The sequence below is a fragment of the Struthio camelus genome, chromosome 4 (genome assembly GCF_040807025.1).
Source record: "Struthio camelus isolate bStrCam1 chromosome 4, bStrCam1.hap1, whole genome shotgun sequence".
Classification (NCBI taxonomy): domain Eukaryota; kingdom Metazoa; phylum Chordata; class Aves; order Struthioniformes; family Struthionidae; genus Struthio; species Struthio camelus.
The window spans coordinates 36,547,236-36,572,918 of record NC_090945.1 but is presented as its reverse complement, the minus strand read 5'-3'; the positions used below and the strand labels follow the sequence as shown (position 1 = coordinate 36,572,918).

At 39.5% G+C, this 25,683-nt stretch overlaps 1 protein-coding gene across 10 annotated transcripts in view; it reads right to left on the bottom strand.

The window, feature by feature from the left end:
• The window catches only part of DCLK2 (doublecortin like kinase 2), an 88,672-nt gene extending 63,553 nt beyond the window's left edge, over positions 1-25,119 (bottom strand). For 9 of the 10 annotated variants that reach the window (XR_011140958.1, XR_011140957.1, XR_011140956.1 and 6 more), the window contains exons 1-2: positions 24,438-24,997; positions 14,383-14,717 (exon numbers count right to left, since the gene is read on the bottom strand). Coding sequence is in view for 6 of the 10 variants with exons in the window: in XM_068942263.1 (XP_068798364.1) it covers positions 14,383-14,717; positions 24,438-24,855 (753 nt within the window). In the remaining 4 variants the exon portion in view is untranslated. Of the gene's footprint in view, positions 1-14,382; positions 14,718-24,437 lie in introns of all 10 variants that reach the window. The other variant, XM_068942264.1, reaches the window with a different exon arrangement.
• Positions 25,120-25,683: the final 564 nt, after the last annotated feature.

The following is a 25,683-nucleotide window of genomic DNA, read 5'->3' as shown; positions in this document are numbered from 1 at the left end:
GCCTGGAAACACATGATCAGAATAAGATTTTCCTTGTTAATATTCCATCTCTGATCCAATTTAATTATCAGAGAAATCCCGCGGTTTCCATTAAGGCAAATGATAATTAGAAGAGAACTTTTGTAAAATGAGACAAAATTATAATTTGTACCCTGCCAACCGAGGACAGATGATAGATAAGGTCCTCTCACAAGTATCTAGGTTTCATGCAGTCAATATCTAGCCCTTTGCATAAAATATTTTCAAGTACGGTAGTTAGACTAAAAATGACTCACAGTATGGGGGAGGATGAATCCCCTAAAACCTTTTGAGATTAATTATATATGGATATTTAAATAGCCAGAAAAAAATAAGGCCACAAAGAGCCTCAGCTTCAATTTCATCCCTAGCAAAAAATCAGTCTGCACAGGAGGGATTAATATTTATTTCCTGTACCACACTTGACAAAGCTTTTTCAGTCCCAAGTCAATTTGAACTTGACATAACCCTTTTCTCCAGTGTACAAAATAAGAAATGTTGCAGTTCTTATCTGTTACACTAACAAGAATTCAAAGTTGGGTCTGCATGTGAAAATACTGGACTCTCACTTTCCTTTTCCCTTTCCCCTATACTTATAGCAACAAAGATGTTATGTTCAGAGCAATGAGAAATTCAGCAATATCTGCTGTTACCAGGACCTGTATCAACTCCCCCACTGGCTCTGAAAAGAAGGAAGCTCAGAGACTACAGCTTTGGAAACGTTTCAGGAAAAGGAAAAGATCCCCGTTTAAAGACAGATTCTCTTCTAACTCTATTGTACAAACAAGTCAGAAGATAAATGTGTTTTTCCTCTAATGCAGATGTGATTTCAAGAGAATTTCACGAGTAAACTCTGCTACACATGAAGGAAAAAAAAAAAAAAGAAAAAAACACTAACAGATCTGAAACTAGCTTCAAATATATGCTGCATGTTTGACAGCTGTCAAACACTAGGGAGCCACATTTAACAGAAATATCCAAAGCTCTATTCTCCCAGTTTTTCCTTTGGCCAGAAAGCACATAATCAATGCCAAACACTTGAGCTGCATACCTACTGTGGCTGTTCTCATTTTCCTCAGCTTACCAGTTGACATTTTTGATTCTCGCTTATCCTTTGTCACTAGAAGAGCAAGTAGAAACAATCCGTAAAGGAGAGCACAGTTCTCCACGTGACAGTACCATGGGCTTCCTGTTTCCTCTCTATGGGATTCTTTTGAAAAAACAAACAATGTCCTCCTCCCCCCAACCATCAGATGAAGTTACTGGTAACAGGACTGGTAACTCCACAAATGCTGCTTTTACTACTCAGTCAAGAATCCTATTTGAGCAAGATGGATAAACTAGTATTTTCTATTTCAGATAAGCATTTAGGCACTACTGGGCCTGCATCTACCTCACAACAGATGGAAAGAAGGCCTAGGACATCACAGAAGGACTTTCTCCCTGTTGTGAGCAAGAACTAGAAATCTCAGGGGCCTGACTATAGGCCTGGCATCCCTCTTCATTCTTGATGCCCACAGAGTTCTGAGCTGGTAAAATTCCCTGCAGTGGCTTTTGCCACTAAATATACAAGTGGAGGAGCAGTTCTGCATAGCTTGACTTAGCAATACTTATATACGAAATGCATTAGACTATGTGGAGGAAGGAGAAAGGGAGCAAAGGAAAAAATGTGGCTGGACTGCAGCATGCTCTAACTGTTCAGGCTTTTCCGCAAAGCATAGGGGGCTCAGTAAAAGTTCAAATAGCTTTAAGTCCCTTCTTTATTCCTGTAACGAGTTCAAGAGTGAAAGAGGCAGGACCCGGGTAAGCAATCTACATTGTTTCTAATAGGTTTTGAAGAAAGAAATCACTGAGATCTTCAGCATGTTTTAGAAGCCTTTTCCTATTCCTAAACAACATTACCCCCTGAAGAGACCTGCATTATTTCCCTACAAATTCACCAAGAATACTGGGTATCTTACAGCTATTTGCAAAACATTTTCCCCAGTCTCACAAAATTAAACAAGAGAAGATTCTCACTGCTTTCTGCAAAGTTGGGACAGCAGACGATAGAGCTTGTGTTTCCCCAGCCTACTTATCCACTCATGCCTTTTTTGACCTCGGCTTCCATATTTCTACAGGCAGGTAACCTGCCCCTAGTTTATAATCTACCAGATGGAGAATGAGAACCAACAATGCACAAAACAAAGATAAACAAGCATGAAAAGCTCCTCATCCTAACAGTTCAAGCATCCAACACAATAATTTCAAAACAATTTTTCCTCTCACACATAGATACAACAGAACAGAAACCTTATAAACTAGATACCATTCACAGTTCTGCTTGTTCTCACTAGAAAACTACATTCCTTAAATTAGGTCATTAGAGACAGAGCGGTTTAAATGTCTGTGATCTGGCCTTACAGAAATGTCTGTGATCTGGCCTTACAGATTCTATTTGGCTAATTATATTTTAATATTTTTAAAAATAAGGAAGGCTTGTTTTGAATTAGGCTCAGTTTTCAGACAGGCCCATCCTCTCCCCTGCCACACACACAGTTAATAACTTATATTAGTGTTTACCTCAAAAAAAATCTTCAGATAAATCTTACTTCTTACTGAGGATTGGGAGGAAGACTTCTTGAAAGACTCAGGTAAGACCAAAGAAGGTGCTAAATTCCTAATCATTTTACTGGCACTTAACATCTTAGTCTCTGTGCTTCTGATAGTTTTCTACTCATGCCTTTTGGTTTGTATTAGAACAAGTTTAACTCGTATTTGGATAGGTCTTTATTATTTCCATTAATATGTGTATTGTCAGTCATACTAATACTTTCAAATCAAAATGCTCATCTGCATAACCCATCTGATCTGCACTTCCCTTAATGCAGTTTTTGGCAAGAGAATTGTTACAGAATATTAAGACAAGTGAAGACTCCAAGTATTAGCATTTATTTCATATCTTCAATGCAATAAATATGTATATATATATTAGGCAGGCTACATTTTCCTCTTCTTTAAAGAGGTAAACACACTGGAACCAACCTACTGAAGATACTGTTTGCAAAGCATCATCTACTCAGTGATAGTCAATAAAGTTCTAAAACACAACACAAGTTCAAGGAACAGAAACTTTCACTTCACACAGATTACTGTCAAAATACACGAGCAAGCCATGACAGTTACTTTGGAAATTCTAGCTGGTGTCTGAGAATCATAAAAAGCAGCATCAAACACCCTCACCAACCCATTTACTATAGTACTGTAGTAAATTTTGTATGGTTAGTGACATATAAATGGGAAAAGGGAGCTTGTTTAGGTATAAATATCAGAAATAGAGGGGTTTTCATGCCAAATATTTGAAAAGGAGAAGATAGAAAAAAAAAAATATATATGCAAAAAAATGAAGCCTGCTGAAGGCAATCAAAACGTTCATGTGTCAAAACCAAGCAAAGCTGTGTCATAATGAGTTCAAGTAGGATTTGAAGCTATCTCAAATCTTAAGAACTTCTTGGCACCACCTTTGCATCTTGGATTGCACCATCTTCCATGGGCTTCTCTCAACAGTGTGTGACAGAAGACAACGATGAGGTTCTCACTCTTCAAATTAGAGAATGTGGTCCCAAAGCAAGCACAAATGTGTTATTGTAAATGGAGATTAATATTTAAACTAGAAGAACACTCGTAAGCAGGCATCAGACCTCAATGACCACAGGTGGTAAGAAATCTATTGTTTATACCAACAGCCATTCTGATGCTAAACTGCAGAATTTTATGGTTTCTGTGGGCAAACAAAGAAGGACAAGCTACACAGCTGCTACGGCACTTTGTGAATCAGATTTTGTCATTTATTTGTCTTCCTCCTCCTAGACTTCACAAGCTTATAATACTGGCTTTACCATACTTACACTCTAACTATAAATTCATATAAAGTATTATGTATTATTATTAAATACGAGTTAATTTAAGTTAATATGATAAAGCAGACGAGCTCTAATGCATAAATGTATTTCTGCATTAATCTGCTTGTATCAGAGTTTGCATGTGCACCTGCAGAGGACAGAATATCCCTACAAACCCCCTCAGCTCCAGGGAAGTAGAGGGATTCCTCCTATCTTTGAGGCGAAAATCAGCCACCATTGGAACAAGTCATAATATTGAAAAGTGAAGGTACCAGGTATGTTCAAGGTGCCATGATTCTTCATACGCTCATATTAAGAGCATATTTTCCAAACATATTTTGTTTGGAGAGAAGCTTTAACAAGTCAGATGTCAGATATGCCGCAATACCTTTTTTGCCCAGTAATCCAAAACATTTACAACTTTCTAGAATTACTTGGAAACAGCTCATCTAAAATTACTTGCCAGTTTAGCTGCTGAGGCTATAACCAACACTTTCCACTTCTTCCACTCTTTCCCTGTAATACACAAATACCAAAGTCCCAAAGTTTCACAGATTAGCAGTCTTCAGTTTGCTACAGGCCTTGGTGATGGATTTGTGACAAGCAGGATATAGAAGGTCAAATTGGACATTCTTGTGGACTATTGTGGATATCAAGTATACTACGCTGCCAATATCCAATTCAGGCAATTGGTCATTCTCAGCCAGGCTGTTCTTTCCAGTCCTATGCCCCAATAAAACTGTTCACCTCTGTTTTTCTTGAACTAATTATATGGAGGATGGCAGTTAATAGGTAGGTTTAAATGTTCTTTGGCTGGATTGCTACTCCCAGTTGTAACATGACTGCAGTTAGAAGAACTTGGATCTAAATTTATCTCAAAACAGCCCCAAATTCTAGGAAAACAGAGTAACCAAATATTCAGTATACTTGTATCTATAGCACAATATATCTTAGAAACATGTAGTAGTTATTTTAGAAATATACAGAAATAGAACTATTAGTACAGCTAATTCTTCAGAAACAGAGAAGTTGTACAGACAAGGTATCTCAGTTGCAATATGAATTCACCAACTGGTGAGTCAAAGTATGAATTTGAGTCACTCATTTCTGCAGGAAAAGGAGAAGCAAAAATCTGTAACCTGGTAATAAAGCAAACATGTCAGAGGGGATTTTTTTTTTTTTTTTTTTTTTTTTTTTTTTTTTTACAGGCTTCTCCATTCTGTCCACCACATAGGAAGGAGGAATTACCTGGAGACAGATTTGAGAGAAAGAATGGGAACATGAATTGCTTCTCTACTACCCCCATAGAAGTCTAGTGACAAAATTATCACCAAGCACATATATTATATTTCGATCTTCTTCACAAAATAGAGAATTAACACTCCCTACCTCAAAAAGGATTATATACTTGACTGAGTGAAAAATACATCTACCCAGCTGGTAGCAACTGCACGCAATGTCAGTCACTCTGCCGTCTGACCCTTCTAGATATGAACTACCTCCAGGTCTGTAAAGTTTTATACATCAAAGCCAGCTGGTGTCAGGAAATGTCTGCCTGCATTATTCTGTGTGTGTGTATTATTGGGTCCCTTGCAAAACATAGGGAGTTATTGCCTTTTTCTCTGTAAGTAATTATGTATGCTTGAATCTCTCTTATTCCAATTTTATTCACAGTAAAGCCAACCAGACCCTTGATCTTTGAAAGGGAAACTGCAAGTCCTCAGCACGCAGGCAAATGGCATCTTCATAAGGCTCTTATAAGGACAGTTCTGTCTGTTTGGCACTCAACCTGCTTTTGGTTTTCTTTAGCTAACTAGCTTATTTTCAAATAATTTTATCCAGCCTGGAATGCCCTTACTAAATACTAGTTGAATTGGAGGTTAGAGACAAGAAGGGCAAAAGCCAAGAAAAGTTTACCTCGATTTTAGTCCTCCCCCCACTCAAAATCTAATTTATCCTCTAGTTTACAAGTTATGTTCAATCCAGTTGGTTTTCTTCTGAAATATTTTGAGGTCTTCAAAGTCTCCCATGATTAGAGAGATAGCCTGTGCCATATCTCAATAAATAAAACACCAAATGTAATAAATATAAGCAAAACAAATATTTAAGAACACAGCATGAAAGCATACTTGCACAACAGAAGAAAGTGTTTGTTGACTTTGTGAATGGGAGAAGTGCTAAAAGAACACTGAATTTTGTTGCCTACAACAACGCTGAATACTGCACTTTTCTATGCACAGCTTATAAATGTTAAGCAGCAAGCAGGGCCTTTATTCCATGAAAGTGTTGAGAAGCTCTTCACTTTTAAAAGCTGGCTTGCATTGCTATTACTTCAACATTACTTTCCTTTAAAGTCTTCAGATTACTGTGTTGCAAATTAATCCACTAACAATATTTTAAACATTAAGACTGACTATTCCCTCTCCTCTCTCTGACAAATTGTTTCCTGATATGAATTTACTATGGAAAAGTGCCATTTCTCTTAATAATTGGGACAAATCTACATGAAATGTTCATATTTCAAGATTACAGTATTATTGCTTCAATAGATTTAAGAAACACTGACAACCCGATTAGAATCGACCAAGAAGCAGCTAGTATTACAGATCCATCAACTTGACAACCTGAAAGACATCTTAAAAGTAATAAGTTTCTTTATAGACTGTATTATGAACAGGAACGGATAGAATTCAACCTTCAAATACTTTTACACTGAAATATAACAGGCTTTCTTAAATAAAAGTTTACATATTTAAATGTGATAATGCAAAAACTGTATACTGAAATAAAATAGGGTAATTTAATTACAAGAACGAAATCCAAGACCTTAAAGTAAGAGAGAACCTGCAACACAAATTCTAATCTGGCATATGACAGCTGCAGAATGAATTCAAAAGATTTTTACCAGACTAATTATCTGTTAATGGCCAGGCTCAGCAGGACACAACAAATTCCCAAGATTTAGCTTCCAAGTCATGTGATTTGATCTTAGCCTGGCAGATGGCAGACAATGACTGCATATCATTCATTTATTTGAAGAGCTACACACATCATTTTTGTAACCCAGAACTAAAATTATTATAATCATACATCAGCAGAGATACAGTGTTACCACTGGTGACACTACCATTTTCCCAGTGATTGTTTCCCACTCTACACAGCATGTCATTTTTATTAAGTGCTGTCAGCTCTTGAAACGTACAGACAAAAACTGAAAACCCAGAAGGATTTATTCTCTCTGTAGAACCACAAAGACTCCAGGAAGTTGGATATCAGTTTTAACAGGACAGGCGTGCTTGCTTCCAGTTAAAATGTCAGCATATTTTTTTCAGTTGCCATTCTCGAATATAAAAGTGCTAACTTCAAATCAGAGTCTGATTTTGCATCCATTTTAACAAACACACTTATTTTACCATCCCACTCCATCAACCCATTACTCTGATGATAGTATTACTGATTATGTATCTAAACCTAACCTCACTGAAAAATATTCAATTTACATCCGGTAGATACCAACCACTACATTGTCAGTAACGTTACAGCGCATCTCCAAAACTGGTAACCTAGGATTTATGTATTCTGTGGGGGAGAGGGAGGGAAGGAAAAAAAGATATAAGTTCAGTGGTGTATCTGTACTGTATTTTCAGTTATTGATCTCCAGAAAGTAAGAACAAAACACAAGGTTGTGCTTCCCCCTAAAACACCTTTGCTCTAGAAAGTCATTTTTTTCAGTGCTAGAACTGTGGCTATTTCACATGGCATGACCTTTATATCTTGCGTGTGCAGCAAAGCTTAAGAGCTTCCTCAGCATTATTGTTCACTGCCAGTTTAAGACACTCTCCTTAGATGACTCATTAGATGTTCAGATTTTTTTTAAAGACTTTTTCTGCAGCACCACTGTACTACTGTCTTTTTACTCAAATGCTCTAGAAGGTATTCCCTACCTCAATTTGTAGCCAGAAAAATATCTCTGTGTACTTATTTTTAGGGTATTTTTCAGATCCCTGCAGCAATGACAGAGCACAGTTAATTTTAGGTTAGTTTGAAATAACATCACCTTCCATAACTACAGATGGGAAAATTTATATGTCCATGGATGGAGGCCAAAATTATCTTCTTTGTTTGAATACACTATTTCCTTCTGCCCCCTAGCAATAAATAATCAGGATTTCTAGTTTTAGGTATACTGATTTAAAAGGCTGAACAAAAAATACTGTGCAGTAGTCCATGGATAATTTTATTTCCTGTCATACTTCGTCAAGACTAGGGCTACTTTAATTCTTTTGTTTTTCCTCAAACTTGCAAGACTTATATTCCACAGCCCATAGACAGACATCTCTCAAAAGTCGCTCTCCAAAATGATTCCAGTCCCTAGCTGAAGCCCAAGCTTCCCTAACTCATGTGTCATTTCAAATATTGGGACAGGCTTGTTAGTATCAGGCTCAAACTCCCTAACTGTAAACCTTGCTATGAGAAGTTCTCTGTGGGATGCACATGTGTCTTCATGCACATTTTATCAACTGGCATTCAGACATTTCTTATTTTGTCTCTAGCTCAACAACTCTTCCAAAGCTGTTGATAGTCTCCAGTTACCAGAAACACTCCCCAAAAATAAAGTTATCAGGAACCTCAAACAGTTTACAAAACCCTATTCATCTACCTTACAGGAGGACCAACTAAACTTAAATCATTTCAACCAACATAAAGATTGCAGTGAATTAAATATTTTCCACACAGTGGACATAGCCCTCATTTATGTTATTTGTTACGTAATATACAGGTTAATAAACTTTTCCTGGTGGACACCAATTATGAATTCTGAAAAGCCTTTTTACCCAAGATTTCTACTCTCCTAGTAATTATATTGTTAATCATAACCCTAGTGTCAAATCACTGAGTACTCTGCTGGAATTTTTTGGAAAATTTTAATTGCTTTATGAAGGCTGACTATCTCTTCAGGTAATTAGCCTTTAAGTTTTTGGTCCCAAATCCTAGCCCAGTCTCCTTACACAGTCCGCATTAGCCTACCTGATAGTGTTTGCTTCAAAAAATTCAGCCTCAGATTTACCACATACCCTTGTGCGTTTTGTTTCTTTCTCCACTCTGACATTGTTGTTTGCATCTATGCACAGTGAGGCACTCACCATCTCCACAAAAGTTAAGAGGAATCTACAACATGAAACACTTCAGAAGCAACTATTGTCAGAAATGAAGCCATTATCTAACTCTCCCCCCTTCCTTTTTCCTTGCACCTATTATTCTTTACAAATTTTCTCCAGCTCTTCTCCTGAAATTCAAGCATACTTTACTTTTCTGCTGCTTCAGCTATTTTCTTAAGTCTTTGGGGCCACATCCAGAAATCGTTTGGAGGCAAGATATCTGACAGAAGGCTGCTTCATTTTGGAGCACTGGTTGTAACTGGTGGCTGTTACTCAACTAGATCTGTTGTAGTTGGGTTTCACTACTCAAAGTGCAATTCTCTATAGCTGTTACGTGAAGTTGACAGAAGAGTGGATACTCTTCTTTGCTGAATGCAGGGACTTTCGTTACCCATTGCCTTTCAAAGTCCTGAAGCCAGATGACCAAAGACTCTTCTCTTTGCTCACGAATGCCAAATTTTTGTGTGATCTGCACAGCTGCCACTGACATTCCTCTATAACATTATATATGCTTTTGTTAGCAGTTGTGAGAACACAAGGACTAAAGGCTTTGATCCTCATACCTGCAGGTTAATTCAACATTTAAGCTGAAAAGGACATCTTCAATTTCAGTGCAGCTAAACCTGCACAAAAATTAGACCTTTATACATATTTATAAAATTGTTTCCAGCAGACATGCAAGTTTGTGCTATTTCCAATACATTTGTGAGAATGGCGATACTAGTTTAAAGCCTCAGACAGAAGATAAAACTTCATTTTGATTTCAGTAGCTTTTGACTACATGCAATGCCTGCGAATATGGAAGCAAGTCTCCATTAGAGTCATTTCTAACACCTGCAATGAGATGTCAGACAGCAATATAACAGTACAATTAAATTACACTAAAAATAAAGAATGGGATAGTCACAACACTTAGCTCCTACTGCCTAGTTCCTCAAAAAAGAAAGTGTACTGCTGATAAGACAGTTTAAAAAAAAAAGTTGTTTTTACACATTAGGTGGAAAAGAAAACTGAACGAAAGGCAAATTTAAAATTATTTAGTTGACTGCAACAGAATTTAAAGGATTTCATCCCAAGTACTACTTCAGATATAAAATTGGAAAAAATAAAAGTCATACATACTAAAAATTTTTGTTTCAGTACCAAAGTCATCTCTACTGAGATAAAGATTATAGTAGAAATGCCATATTAATGGAGATTTTCAGTTCTGAATGATAGAAAGCTATAACCAGAAGAAGTGAAACAAGAAATAGGAGAGTATCCATCATACAAATAAACAAGATCTCTCCTGCTCATCCCTAGCTTCAGCTGCTAGCTATGATGGGTATTGTAACAGTTGCAGTTGGTCTCCTTTATTTCCAGTTCAAAACTGTCATTGGAAAATAAAATTTTTAAAATTACTGATCAAGTATGATAAGTCTGATGAATACCTCCACATGGAATATTTGTTTTCCTCAGTTACTCATTTAACTTTTAATGAAAATGAGTATCCCATGAAAAAACTTTGCTAACAGAAAGTAAAGGAGCTTTTGTTTTAAGTTTAGAGATAGCCACCAACATACTATGGCCCATCATAAAAGACCTTTGAGATGAGATTTATTTGTGGCATGTTCTCACTACTGTGGAACTGAGCACAGAAAGAGTGCTATCCGCCTCTTCAATCCTGTTACAGATTTCCATCCATAAAATCGCAACATGATGTAGTCTGAAAAGCTACTATCTTCCTGAAGTGAAGATTTCGTTTTCTGACAAATACCACATACTCCAGAGGTCTGTAGGGTTTTTTGTGAGTTTCTCCCAGGAAATATATATATTTTCCTCAACCATACATTTCACTCTTTTGAGCAAATAGTGGAGGTGATTTTCCAATAAGTTACCTTCCTACAGTTTACAGTAATTGTTACTTGAAGTTCGTTTAGAAAGGCAGAGAAACCCTTCATTCTCTTTGGAGAAAAGAAAAGGTTAACTTCCCAACTGGAGAAGCTCCAGTTTGACCGACCTTGCTTCACAGTAGGAAAGTGACAGATTCCAGCAAAGAGAGGGGAAAATGCAGCCAAGTAAGGAAAACCACTTTAGTCAGGCAAATATATTAGGCAAACCTCAATGTCAGGAGCACAGAGCCTGAAATGGCAGAAGCCTGTATTGCAAAATTAAAGCCTAGTTACTTTTATAGGGATATTTTTCCTAGTGCAGAAACCACCACAGAAGTCTTGGGGACAATGTAAAATAAAATGTTAAAAAAAAACCACTACTTGAGGCTACACATCCCAATATTCAGGTAGCACCATCCATATCAAAACTGAAGATAAAAGGAAGCCTTGTGCATGTTATAAAAATCTTACAATCTAAAGCTAGATAATTCTGTTTCTTTATACTCAATATTCAAGGAAAATAACTGATATGGATGTTACTCTCTGTTACTATTATTAAGATGTTGCTATAGTCAAGATTAATGAAAACTGTTCTGAGGACATCCTCTTCATTGTACTGCTCAAAATTAAAAAGAAGATTTCTTCAGAGTTGACTAGTTTCATGATCATTCCCTACCACTTACCATTGAATACCTCAACAGAAAACAACAAAATCATCCCATAAGTTAGCAACAGAACCACAGACTCCCTAATAAAAGAACACAATATTTTATATATGCATGTTTTAAACACTTGAATTTCAGCACCAATTCTATGTTAAAGAAAACACAACTTCTTCCCTCTGAAAAATTGCAAAAATATTTATTTCCTCAGAGATAAAATATGAGGGAGAGGGAAAAAACCCTGAGAAACAAGAGCTACATTTATAAGAACACAGCCACTTACAAAATGCCTTTTTTTCCCCCCCCAAATGCTTGCCTTTCAAGCTGTGCCAGCAATAGGACTAACATAAAAGATCTGCCTCACTAGCAGATTTAGAAGAATAAGCAATTACCACATTAGGGAAAGCTGGCTCAGAAATTTCCACCAATTGGTAATTGGCAGCAAAGCAACTCTTCATTTACCAAACCCCACAATGCCCTCAGGCACCAACCTCTACATATACCAGCAAAGAACAAATAAACAAAAAAAAGTCCCCATAGCCTCAAGCTAAGGTCAGCCCTTTACTTTTGGAAAAAACAGAAGCCTAGATATGCAGAAGGAGCTTTTATCATCAGGATTTCTAGAGTCAGAGCTCTTCTCTCTGGGTAGCTACCTCTCCAGAACCACTTAAATCAAGACAACATTACAGCAGTGCAGGCAAAGGCTCCTTCCCAAAATCTTTTTGGAAAAGTAAACGGCTGGAGACCTTTCTTCCAAAGGAAAGGAATGCCTCCATACTTAGGCGCTGCCACTGCTGAAACAATTTACACGTGGATGAAGTAGTAAAGGGCAGCTCTCTGCAGGATGTTAGCGATGAAAGCTTTCCAGCAATTTCCCTGTTGTGCTTGAGAACACCCACCTTTACACCTGCAATCCAAGTTGGATCAACCCCGTTACCAGGCAAGTGCAGGAGGAGCTGCTGCAGCAACTGCAAGTCTTGCACTTATTTAAGAGCATTCGCAATGATCGGTCATCCTCTCCGTGGACTTAAGACAGCCATCATCCACCATGGGTGGCATTAATATGCAAGCAACGTATGTGAGATTTAATGTACAACTGAGAATTAATTAATTTTATTGATCCCCAATGCGCCACTGCATGTTCCACATCAATGCAGATCAGTGAGTTTCTACTGTATTAGCGATTTGATAGCAGAGGGGAATCTGAACTGAGCCTCCTATTTGTAGCAGTATCCTTTCCTGATTCCTCTCAAATCTATTTCAATCTACTTGCTTGAGGAGATTAAATTCCCCTTATCTGGGACAGTATCAGAAGACTTCATGGGTATCCTCATGCTTAATTTAATTCATTATAAAGCAGTATGACTAAATCACATTTCAGGACTTTTACAAAAGAAAAGTACATTCCTAGAAATGATGCTCTCTTAACAAATCTCATTAACAAATTTAATTAAAAATCAAAACTATTAGAAGAACCAGAAAGCATATTACAATGTCACCAATTATTGCAAATCAAGAGCCTCAGTGATGCATTTGCGTAACTATAGTTAATACCAGAGAACAGGAGTAGTTCTTTCCAAGTATTTAGTTATTACAGTGTACCCACAGCACAGAAAACCTAATATGGAGATATACCACATACCAAGAGACCCTCTGAAAAAGTGCATTTGTTCTGTGATACATTTGCTAGTAACTCTCGACACGACACAAAAAGGTGCTTTTTCAGTGATGATCACAACCATTATAAGGGACTTGACAATAAAAATTCCCATATCTGCATGAACATAATTGAAACTTGTACAAATAGTGCATGGGAAGATACAGATACGCAGGTGTGTAAAAATACCTTTTGAAAGAGCATGGACCCTAACATGTAGTCAACATTACCCTAGTCCATACGTCTGACATCAAGTGTGGTCTACTTTGCAGCCTACCTTGCTCTGTATTGCTAGAGCCACAATGCTGTCAAAGTTCCAGATCATTGTCAAATAAAACCATCAAAGACAATACAAAGTCCTGTTCTATGAAGGGCTGAGTCATAAACCTGTGATCACAGCAGATCTATTACTGACACTTGACCTGCTGCAGCATAAAATTCTGTGGGTCACTCCACTGTATTTTTGGGTTATTTTCAGAATCAAAGATCTACTACATCATTAATCCTGGTAACACATTTTTGCAGTGTTACAACTAAAAGCATGTTGCAAAGATATAGACCAAACACCTAAGATATTCACTTCAAATGAAATTCTTGACCTTTGACCATGTCAATTACTACCTCCAGGATGATAATTCAATAATACTGCTACTTAAATAGCAATTTAAGGAAGTGAAATGGAAGCGGGCAGCAATATTATTATTTCAGACATCATTCAACATCATGTTGCTGTCTGAAAACATGACTGTGCTTCTGAGAACACTTAAGTATGTTTTTGAACAACTGTTGACTTTCAGATGTTTTAACTGAACTGTATTACTGGACACAGTCAACGTGTCCAGATTGCTAAGCAATCTTGCTTAGCAATACAGTACAGTTGATATTTGATTCTTTAAAAACTTTTCTCAGAATGTAAAGTGGTCAGCTTATTTTGCATTACATACAACTTTTTATAATTTTTGTAGGTATTCATATTTAAATATAAAATGAAAAATTTTGTAGTTTCTCTATTTGATTGTCCTTATTCAAAAGTAGATTAAAGCATATGTAGTAACAAGCAGTCAAGTTACGAAAACGAAGTTTAACTGGATTAACTCATAATTATTAGCTATTGACAGCAAATTATTCTCCTACCTGCTTTCCATCCAGTGTACAAAGTCTCTTGACTATGCCGGAATCTAACTTAATGGCTTCTGTGATGTCAGTCAAGACCTGCTCAAAGGAATGAGCAGTCTTCTTATTCAGCAGAATTCTCACAGCTTTCCGGGGTTTCACTCCACTCCTAATAACGGTCACTAATTTAGGCTTAATGAAATCTTTACTCTCCTTCACTTCACTCTTTGTGGCTGTCAAAGATGTCAAGGATCGAGTGGACCCAGTCCTTATGTTCACACACCAGTTTGGATTGACATTCTTGGTATAATCAACTTTGCGATATGGTTCATTGGATGCACATACATAGCTTTCACCTGAAAAGAAGAAGACATTTCCATAATTTAAGAGGCTTTGCTACTACTTTTTGTCAATTTAAAAAATGACAAATTTCTTGTCAGAAGCAGTGATTCTTATTATTTCAACCGCAGACCTTTTTAAATGAAGGACTAAATTATCAGAACTTTCTAACCAAACAATACTCTCTTATATTATGATTTCAAAATAATTCAAAAGACTTCAAGAAGTTAAGGTTAAAGAAATAAAATACAGTAAAATCTTGTTATGGATTAAAGGGGTAGTAAAGGGGAATGAAGACATTTCCCATCTCTCGTGGATCCAAACTTCTCTACTGACTGCTGAGTCACATTGCAAGTGAAAAATTACTTCAACTCACAACAGACCCCATAAAAAGTATTCTCCTATCGTAAATATCCAAGAAAAAAATGATTATTGGTCCTGCCCCTAATAATTTTGTGTATAATACACCAGTCAATGCCCTACGCATGAGGAAACCTTTTAACATAGAGTGCCCCTAGCACATCAAAGACTGTTTATAAGCTTCCATACATAAAGCCACCTAATACTTCAGAATTACTTCTGAAGTACAGCCTGCCAAAAAGTGTGGAAAAGAGTTAAATAAATTCTAGCTATCAGCACTGCGAGATACCTTAAAACTCACCATCATTGAGCACATTAGTCCTTTTCAAACTAAACAAGGATTCACCACTTAGACCACTCAAAAAAGGAAAAAAAAAAAACTTTTAGAAAGATTAAGATCCTTAAACCCCAACAAACAAGGAAACACATCGTTACAACAGGAAAGGAGGAACAGCCTTTGCCTGCAACACCCCCATTCAAAACCGCACAGTGCATTAACTTGACAAGGAGCATGTATTCAAGGCTAAAAGTACAAACACACACAAGACAATTCAGGTTTACACCTCACAGCTGAAGCTTAAATTAACAAAGTTGGAATAAAGTATTGGGAAAAAAAAGTGAAGGTTACTCAGAAACAGGTGCTCCAACTTTAAATAAATTAATTGCTTCACATAAAGAAATACAGGTGGAGAATGAGAGACCTCTTTGCCAGAGGATTTACCATAGAAGAGCCTCAGAATGGTATTCTAACTTTGTCCTTTACAGACATGTATCATAACAGACCATCCTCTTCCTACTAGCATGGAACACGAACTACTATCTGCCAGGGCTGTATTGCAACACTCCTCAGAACAGCAGAAATGGTCCTAAGATTTTCAGGCAATATTAATCCAAAACGATCTTTATTTATAACAGCAGTGTAAAATTCTCTAGTTCCTACTGGCTCCCTCACTTAAGTAGGAATACAATTGAATTTCTTGACAATTTGAACAGGTTGCAAATCCCGTTTATTGCCAATTTATTAGTATTTCTTTCCCCTTAAATAGGGGTCTCTTTTCTTTTTTCTTTTTGAAAACCTAGGGTAGCTGGTGCTTGATATGAAGGCTTGCTAAAAATGCAGTTGAAAACAGGTTGTTTAAAAATCATTCTTTTAACTTGTTATATTAATTTTAACTAAAAGCACTTCTGTTTTTTCCGTCAAAATAAGAAAACTATCTATGAACTGTGACTGCAAAATTTCATATAAATGGCAGATGGACAGAGAGAGAAATAGACTAATTACTTGAGAATCATATTACATATTATCTAGCAACTGTTTTAAATTCCATGCCTGCTTTCTTATACCTATCATATAAACTAAACTTGGTAAGGTTTTACATGGGAAATAGATTTCTCTACTACACCTTCGAGGTAGGCACATATTACCCCTCTCTCTAATCTTGCCATAAGTAAGAGACAAAAAACATGCACTGAGTGAATGCCTGGTGTGTAAATTAAAAGAAAGGGGATAAAATTTTTGCTCTGTTGAGGTCAGTACCATAACTTCTAACGATCTCACTACAAAAAGCACTTTACCCACAGTTTCTAAATTCTACTGAGAACCTTGCAAAGTAGCCAGAAAACTGCTGCATACAGAACATAGTTAGGAAACCATTTGTTGCTTTCTGCATAAAGAATGGTTTCTAAGAGCAAGTTAACCATCGATCTGTTTGGGTTAACAGGTAGAGCTGATAGATTATCCAAGAGAAAAAAATATTTCAGGAAGAAAAAAAAATAGCATGGGTAAGTCAAATCATAACTGCCAAGTTCAGTACAGGAAACATTCCTAGAGAATGGTGTATTCAAAAAGCAAGCCTAAGAAAACACCACCCCTTGATGAGCAGGCAGTAATGTCAGAGCACTGTGCTGTTGTTAAAGTTGCTATGTTAGCCACTCCCCGAAGTGAAAAATATATTTGTATGTTTCTGTTTGGAAGATGTGTCAGAGTCACTTGTAAGGATGCTACCTCTCCTTTATGTTACATTTTGTAGGTAGAAAAACTGAGAATTTAGTGTTCTACGTTATATTTACCCACAGCTTCAATATATGACCTGACTTTAAATCTGCTTGGGAGTAATGCGAATATTTTGATCTCCTGAACAAAGACACCCTTCTGATAATCTCCACACTCACCAAGAAAACCAAGAGTTGTAAAACATAAAATATAGCTTTTTATTTTTTTAGCTTAAACTAATCAAATTGATTTCAAATATTACTAATGCAATGTAACAGATAGTTAGCATGTGTGTAGTTAACTTTGGCTGCTTCACTGTCTTACATGAGATTTCCACTAATCTCAATTAGTATGAAAATCTTTTCCAAGACTTTAATGGCATTTTGATGGAGCTGTAGCTTTCTAGGCATTTGCACATCTACTAGCCCCAGAAAGTTGTCACAGATAAGCATAAACAATACTTCCAAGTATTTATATTACTGACTTGGGTACAGTCAATTTTATGGTTTGAAGGCCTACTTTCCATTTCCAACTTTAAAAATTTTAAAGCTAATGAATACTAGCCTTAACTAGCACACACTCACAGCAGTTACATTACTGGAAACAAATAGCAGGTCTTTAGCTTACAACATTGGCATTAATATGAGTCAGCCAGCTCCCTAGCTTTTAGATCAGATCATGAAGTTAGTCACTAATATTATATAGGATTTTGTGGATAGAAATGCGAACTACCGACTAGTGAAGCAGAAAGATATATTAAGCAATAAGGGTTTTTTAAATTCAGAAATAATACAACAATTACAGATGTAGGTTACAACTGAGGCTCTGATCCCAGCCAAAGCTCAACTGGGCTGCAAAGCCGTTTTGGCAGAGGTATGAAACCTCCTCCTAGGGTTAATTTCAAAAGGGTATATGTACCATCCAGCCAATGCTTCAAGATAGTACCCAGAGCAATCTGAAAGGGTCATCTCCTTAACAAATCCTGTTATCACCAAAAATTCCTCAAATCGGGCATATACTCACTCAAAAGGAATAACCTCTGTTGACATTTTGGGTTACAATACAATCAATACAAGTGGAGCAAGTTTACTTTTGACTCCTTCTGTCTTAGTAACGTTAGAAAAACAAAAAGAAGACATGGAACGCTGCCTGTTAACAAGGAAATATTACCTACTGCTAAATAATTTGCCTATATTGCCTTAATAATCAGGAGAGCTAGTCATGAAGTAGGACCTGTGTGTTTGTGTGTGTGTGTGTACCATCTAAGCACACTGTAAGAGAAGGATTCCAGTCACGGAGAGCAGACAGTCTAAATATAATATTCACCATTCCGCCACCCCACTAACAAAAGATGAGGAACAGACAGAATGGATCAAAAGACAAAATGTGACCACAGTGGCCAATCTGACTGATAAATAGCCAAAGACCATCAGTTGCCTAAATATTGTATTGCTTACTTAGGAACTCGCCTATGCAAGTTTTCTTTTGTCAACAGTTTTTTCAACACTACTATTCACAGGAAACGTATCTAATTCACCTTTCAAGACAGGCACGCAGGGACAGAGCATTAGGGTGTAGGTGAACTCTCCAAACTCAGCCATGCAATTTTAAGTACAGATAGGAAGAGAGGGTTGAACCTTGTTCTTTAAATATCAGTGTAGTTATCAAAGCAATTTTCTGAACTAACTATAAAGTTCAAGATACTTTTTTTTTTTTGGTTTTAGGAAGGAGCATTGGAAAACTATTGACATATAGCTGTTCTGACTGTAGTAGCAGCCTCCTACATAGCAAGTGTATATTACCTGAAACTACTGATTTTTGAAGAAACACTGTTGCCTTACAGCTTCCTGTCTTTCATGGCCCAAGTTTTTTTAAGTTAACCTCAACTGCTAGGCATTTAACAAAGAGTCTAGAAGCATTCAGACGTGTTGCCTTTAAAGCAAACTCTATCAAAGAAAGACTTGCAGATATTCAGTTTTCCTTAGCATTAGGTTAAAAAACTGTAGGCACTCCATGAAGGGGGTAACATAAGGAAGAAATTAAGAATACAACGCTCAGATCCTGACTCAGACAGGATATTTGAAACAGAAGTCTTTGAACAAAGTTTTCTATTTTCCTTTTTGTAAGGGGTTAACAAGCATTATCTCCCGAGATTCACATAAAGCATCCCATTTTTCAATGATACATTGTACATAACAGAATGATACAGCTCAAACAGGTAAAAACATTCTTACAGAAAGGAAACCATTTGCCTCCATATGTTTTAGAATGAGCGTTCTACTTTGAAGCACATAGGCCAGGGAGATTTCTAGCTGCATGTCATATATCCATGTTACCTCCCTCAATCTTCTTCTGATTGAGGTCATTAGTTCCACTGAGTGCTAGAAGTTACTTATTCAGTATAGCACAATTGTTATTAGGGCTGCTAACCTTCTAACTTAAGGAAGCAGCAGAGGATACCTTTTTCGCGTTCTGTAGCACAAAGCTGAACAGATTTCCAGAAGTATTGTTTATGGCATGTATAAAAGGACTGATCTAAAAATAAAACAATCCCTTTTATGAAAGATTAGAGTGTATTTAGATTTTTCTTTCCTTCCTTTCTCTGTTTCTTAGGCTTCCTTCCATAGCAATTTCTTAGGAGTCCTTCACTTTCATGTCACCTTCAATAACCCTGTACAAGTCCCCACATTTCCTCACCTGCAGCATTTAAGTTCCCCATATATTTTCCAAAATCTAGGATGACGATCAGGATTTTAGCTAGTTCTCTTTTGACTTTATTTAGTAGGGAGATTCAGAACACTGCTTCTACAAGCAGTCAGAAGACAGGCAGGGGCATGTGGTATTCACCTTGCCTAATACCACGTGCCTCCTCCACAGTAAGTAGATCACTCCCCTCTCCTATCCCTGAAACTAGGAGATGCATAGTAGCAGGGTTTTTTGTTTTTTTTGTTTGTGTGGGAAGGTAAATAACAATTATATCAGTATTTCATACCCATACTCCGTTGTTCCAAGACAGTGCAACTACAGGATTTGCATATACATTTGGAAGCAAAAGTGTTTTTGATTTTTTTTTTTTATTACCCTTCTCTGTTATACCTGCTGCATTACTTTTTGCCTCTTTTTAAAGAGTGTCTGAAGCTTTTGGGCTTTAGCACAGGAAGGTGATAATACCTTCTGCAAGGAGCAAAAATACAAACACCTACTTGGTGTTACCATCTGCTTGCCCTGACAAGAAAAAAAAAGATGTTCTTGACCTACTAGTTGATAATAGCATGCAAATACGTAAGTACATAAATAGTACTTAAACAGGATTAACACATAATATGCAGGAACAATAATCTAAGGTGGAAAATATTTCAGTTGTTCAATATGTGATTTCAAAACACTCTTTCTATCCCTATCAACATAGGGGAGCCCATTTCCTTAAAGCAGATGATGTCCTGCAGTATATGTCCTTGCCATAGATAACAACTGCTCTGCCCAGAACTTTTCCACCTCCTCCCCAAAGACTTCCCTTGCTTGTTGATCAACATGATCAAGCATGATCAACACATGCTTGTTGATTCCAACTGTGCAGACAAAAACTACTGACACTTTAGAAGAACTATATCAATTAAGCACTGAAAACACAAAGGGTCTTAGCAATGCTTCCTACCTAGGGAACTAGAAAAAGCCCCTATCACATGCCAAATCAGCATTTTTCTTGCCAGGAATGGAGTCGTCAGTTTGTTTCCTCTCCCAAAATGCAAAATAATCTCCTGAGTTTGCAGCAGACATTAACCACCAGGCTCCTCCATATTTTTCACCACCAAGACAATCAAAGCATAGGATAGTGGAATACCGCATTACCGATATCAATGTAAAACAGAATCATCAGTCCTAAAAAGCTGCATAGTTCCTATTACTACCATTGCATCATATATTAGGGAGTCTAAATTTTTAAAGAAATTTGAAGGATTTAGACAAATGCTAAATTAGTTAACTTTCGTGGAGAACAGAAACAATAATATTATTCCATTACTGCTACTGAAGTGAAATACAAGAACATACATGGAATCTACAATCTAAAACTAGAGTAATGTATGATAGTAAAGTTGCATAAGAAGGTAGAAGAAAGTCATAATATCCCCAGTCCCCATCCCTCTGCCTGGATCTCTCTGCTCAAACAAGATCAAACAGCAGAGAAATCACGTACCAAGGTGGGAGAGGGAACCCGAAAACAACCATACTCCAAATGCTATATGCCTATATCCAACCACTCTACAAGGTTATACTGAAAACTCTTGACTTTGAATTTCTAAACTCCCTTAATGTATATTTCAGTGGAGCAGACTTAGAATGGGAGGAAAGAGAAATTTCAAAGAAAGCAACTGAAACTGTCAAATGGACAATCCATAATGTTCCATAATCTACAAGGGCTAGGAGTATAAATGCTATTCATCTAAGGTTGGTCCAGCACAGCATGTTTTTTGGACTGACAGATCTCATTAAGAAAAACAGTATGTTTAAAATGGATCTTGTCAATTTTTGTTTAAAATGTCATTAGGTCACATTTATTATTGTGACCCAATCTATGACAATAATATTTAAAATAGTATGCCTTCATATTACCTATTTTTCTTTTAAAACAGTTAACAGCAAAACAGACTGCCAAATACACCCAAATCCTAAAGCATGCGTCAGTAACTCAAGTCAGCTAATTTGGACTACTACGATACAGAATTTGATACTGCCAGCTCTTACACCCCAGACAGGTATTAACCTGATAAAACAGCAAACAGGCCTTGGAGAGCCTGTCTGCACTGGGGCTGTCAACGTCCGAGAGCCGAGCTGAGGTGAACGCAGACCTTGGCTTGGCGAAGGTGGCTGAGGACACACCTTTGACTCACTTTATGGGGCTTCTACTAGCCAACTGGAACTGTTGTGACTCCATGTACCAGTTCCAAGAGTGCTGAGGATGTGCAGTCTAGACAAATAATTAGGTAGTGCATCAAGTGGCTATGTTGGGTCTGGTGTTTAGCCTCTAGCTGTTATGCACAAGAACACTGTACTTTTATTCTCCTTTCTGAAAATTAAGTATCAACAGAACAAAATACCATTCAAAACTACTCCTGGTGTTGCTGCATTTCAAACTTGAGCATATTACCAGTGTTCAAGTACTCGTTCTAGAGCAGAAATTCAAACTTGCTGTGTTTAAAAAAAAAAAAAAAAAAAAGAGTTAAGCACAGTGGAACAACCCCTATTCCCACCCCCCCCCCCCAAAAAAAAAAGAACAAAACAAATCCTTATCCAGCATTTCAAGAACAAAACTGCTGGCAAAGAAGGGTCTTCCTAGGCTACAGGAATGATGGATCCACTACTTGTTTGCTTTCTCTCACCCCTGTACATTCATTATCCTTTCCTTTCTCTGTATGGTGATCAGACTTACACTGTTAAAGTTTTTGGCATGCTAATTGGAGCGCATACTAATCCAATTATGAGGCTACAGGATTTTCTTAAGATTCCTGAGAGTTGTATTGGTCATGGATAGATGACTAAGTAATTGGGACTCTCTTTTCCCTTTTATTTTACTGAGGAAGCATGGAAGCAGAATTTCAATTGTGACATTTATTTTGCTTTATGCTTCCAGTGAAGAGCAATGGCAGAGGGCACCTTTTCAGTGTGTATTTGAATAGAAAGTAAATCAGTTTTTGCTTTCAGTTATTTAACTTTAATGGAGTTGTGAGAGTATAAGCAGCATTTACACTGTTGTCCAGCAAGTCATTTTGCCTTCACATTTTTTAAGCGGCTTTAAGAATTACTCCTTCTACAACATTTCAAAAGCCACCTCAAGTTTTTAATCATTAGTTTATTTAAGTTTTGCTAAATCTCCTTCCCCCACCAACCCACTTTCCTAGCTATCTCTGAATAACTGCATCCCAAAAGAGATGTTGGTTGATTTCACGTTTATTTTAATCACCACAGAGTCAACACTTCACTGGGCAATCCTCTCGTGTTTCCTCTATTTTGATGGTAGGACAGCCTTTTTTTAAGATCAGAGGACTAGGAAATTCTTAAGGCACTATGCTACAATTACGAAGTACATTTTCTTGCCTATCTTTATGAGTGAGATTCCTTCATGCAGCAAATACTGCAGCATTTTCCCTCCTCTTGCACGAACTGCAGTGGCTGGCCAACAGATTAAAAGATTGCAAATCCTGGTACCTGGCATATGAATTCACTGGGTGGAAGAGGGCAGCAGCAGATACAACTGACGTCTGCGGAAAATCATCAAGTGGAAATTGGTAAGAACCTCACAGTGTGCAAGATATGACCGACAAAAGTTTGAAAGACTGATTTATATAACAGTAAGTCTAAATTTTAAGAGATCGTGAGAGCACAGGGAAGAAGTTTTAACTAGAACATATATCTAACTACTGAAAATATGTATATCTAGCTACTACTGAGCTTCTGCAAGCATATGAACAGACACTCAACAAGCAAACACACCCGTATGCCTACTTTCTGATGTGCCTTGTTCCATTCCAAGATATGAGGTCAAAACATGATATACCTGATGACATTCTACCTGACCAAGATTTAAAAGAAGTCGTGGATGAAAATGAGAGCCACAGAACAGGCCTGCAAACACAGTCACTTAAGCTGCAAAAAGCGCTCTGCTGCTTGTCCAGGCAATTATCACTTCCCTAGAAACAAGAGGTGCTCGTTTCCTTCAGAAAAAGGACTTTGGCTCCATTTTGAGAAGTAGTGCTTGGACTGACAAGGTCTGAATAACCTGGGCAGCTAAGTCCCGTTATCAAAGCAACTTAGAGACAATTTTGGGAAGTATTCAACTCTATAAAGCACTTCTGAAAATCAGACTGGGTACCTAACTCTCTTTAAGGATGTGGACTCTACTCACATCTGAAAAATGGGACTTTACATCGGTTAGTTTTACTAAGCGTTAGGGCATAAACATCTCTTTTCACAGCGCAGGGGCTTTCTCTGGGAAAGCCTGAGCCACTGCGCAGCAGCGCAGCATGGATGACAGTGTGAGAACGGCCAGGGAACCCAGTTAAAACGCTTCCCTGCCCGACCAAGGGCGACGGCTGGAACACAGCCAAAAACTTCCCTCTTGCCCGTGCAGATGAGGAGCGGACCTGCTGCTCAGCTCTCCCACAAAGCCAACCCCTGCCCGTTCAGGCAAGGCACCTCAGGGGGCCGGCCAGGGACTAACGCTGAGGCCACCAGGCCCGGCCCAGTGGGTGACCACGGCCCGCTTGCCCTCAGGGGCCCCGGGGCAGCCGATTTTCGGCGGGACAAGCTCTCCCGGGGGAAAACCGCACGCCGGGGAGAGCCGAGGGCCCGCGGCCCACCGCCCGGCCCTGCTCGCGGCCCCCCTCACCTTCCACCAGCTCGTCCAGGCTGGTGAGCTTCCTGCTGCCATCGATGGTGTAGATGGTGCGGACGCCCTGGGGCAGGTTGACGTTGTCCGAGAGGGAGCGGGTGAGCTCGGCCAGGAGGGCGTCGAAGGAGCGGAAGCGGTCGGTGGAGATGGCGTACACCAAGCCCTTGAAGTACCTGTCCCCGTTGCGGTAGAAGCGGGCTTTGCGGGCTTTCTTCTCCGAGCTGAGCGCCTGCAGGGTCCGTGTCCGGTAGAGGCTGCAGTGGGCGCTGTGCGCCGGGCTCGGGATCAGCCCGTTGCCCCGCGGCCCCCCGCCGCCGCCGCTTGAGCTGGGGCCGCCGCGGCGCGGCCCGGCGCGCTGCTGCCGCTTGTCCCGCTCCTCGAAGTGCTCCAGCTCGATGCTCCGGTTGCTCGCCATGGGGTGCCGCCCACCCCCCGCCCAGCACCGCCGGGAGCCGGCCCGGCTGGGCGCTGCTCAGCCTGCCCCCGCGCTCCCAAGGGCGCTGGGCGCCTAATTCGGCATGGCGCCCGGCCGCCCTCGCCGGCAGAGCTGCGGGGAACCGCGGCGCTCAACCTGCCTCGCAGTCGCAGCCCCGGCAGCCGCTAGCCCTAGCCGTGTCCCGCCGGCTCTCCGCCGTTACCCGCGGCTCCGCCCGCAGCAGTGCACAAAAGCATCCCTCATGCCTCCCAGTTAAATACAGCAGCTAAAATAATGCCGGGGGGGGGGGGCGGAGGAGCCCCCGCGGCCGCGCCTCCGCGGGCTCGCACAATGCGCAGGATGCCGTGCGCGCACACGGCCCCTTCGCCGCCTATTCTCTGCCGGAGAGGGGGGTGGGGACGGCGTGCCTGCTCCGCCGCTCCGGCCCCGCCGCCCCCTCCCGGCCGCCTGCGGGCACCGGGTGCTGCTCGGCCCCGATCCGGCTTTGGGGAGGCGGGGGCGCCGCCGGCTCTGAGGCGCCAACGGCCGCTAGTCCCTCAGCGAGGCGAGGGTGGTGGGGGGGGGAGCGGCGCAGCCTCCCGGCTCCTCGGCCGCCAGCTCCCGTCTCGGAAAGAAAACAACCCGCCGGCGGCCCCGGCGCGGCGGATCCGGCGGGAGGAGCGAGCCGCGGCCCGGCCGCCCGCGGTGTTGCCGATGCAGCGGGAGGCGGGAGAGCGGGCGGGCGGGGCGGCTGCCGGGCCCTAGAGCCGGGCGGGCGGCGCGGCCGTTGGGCGGGGGGAGCGCGGCCGTTGCGGGGGGGAGGGGGGG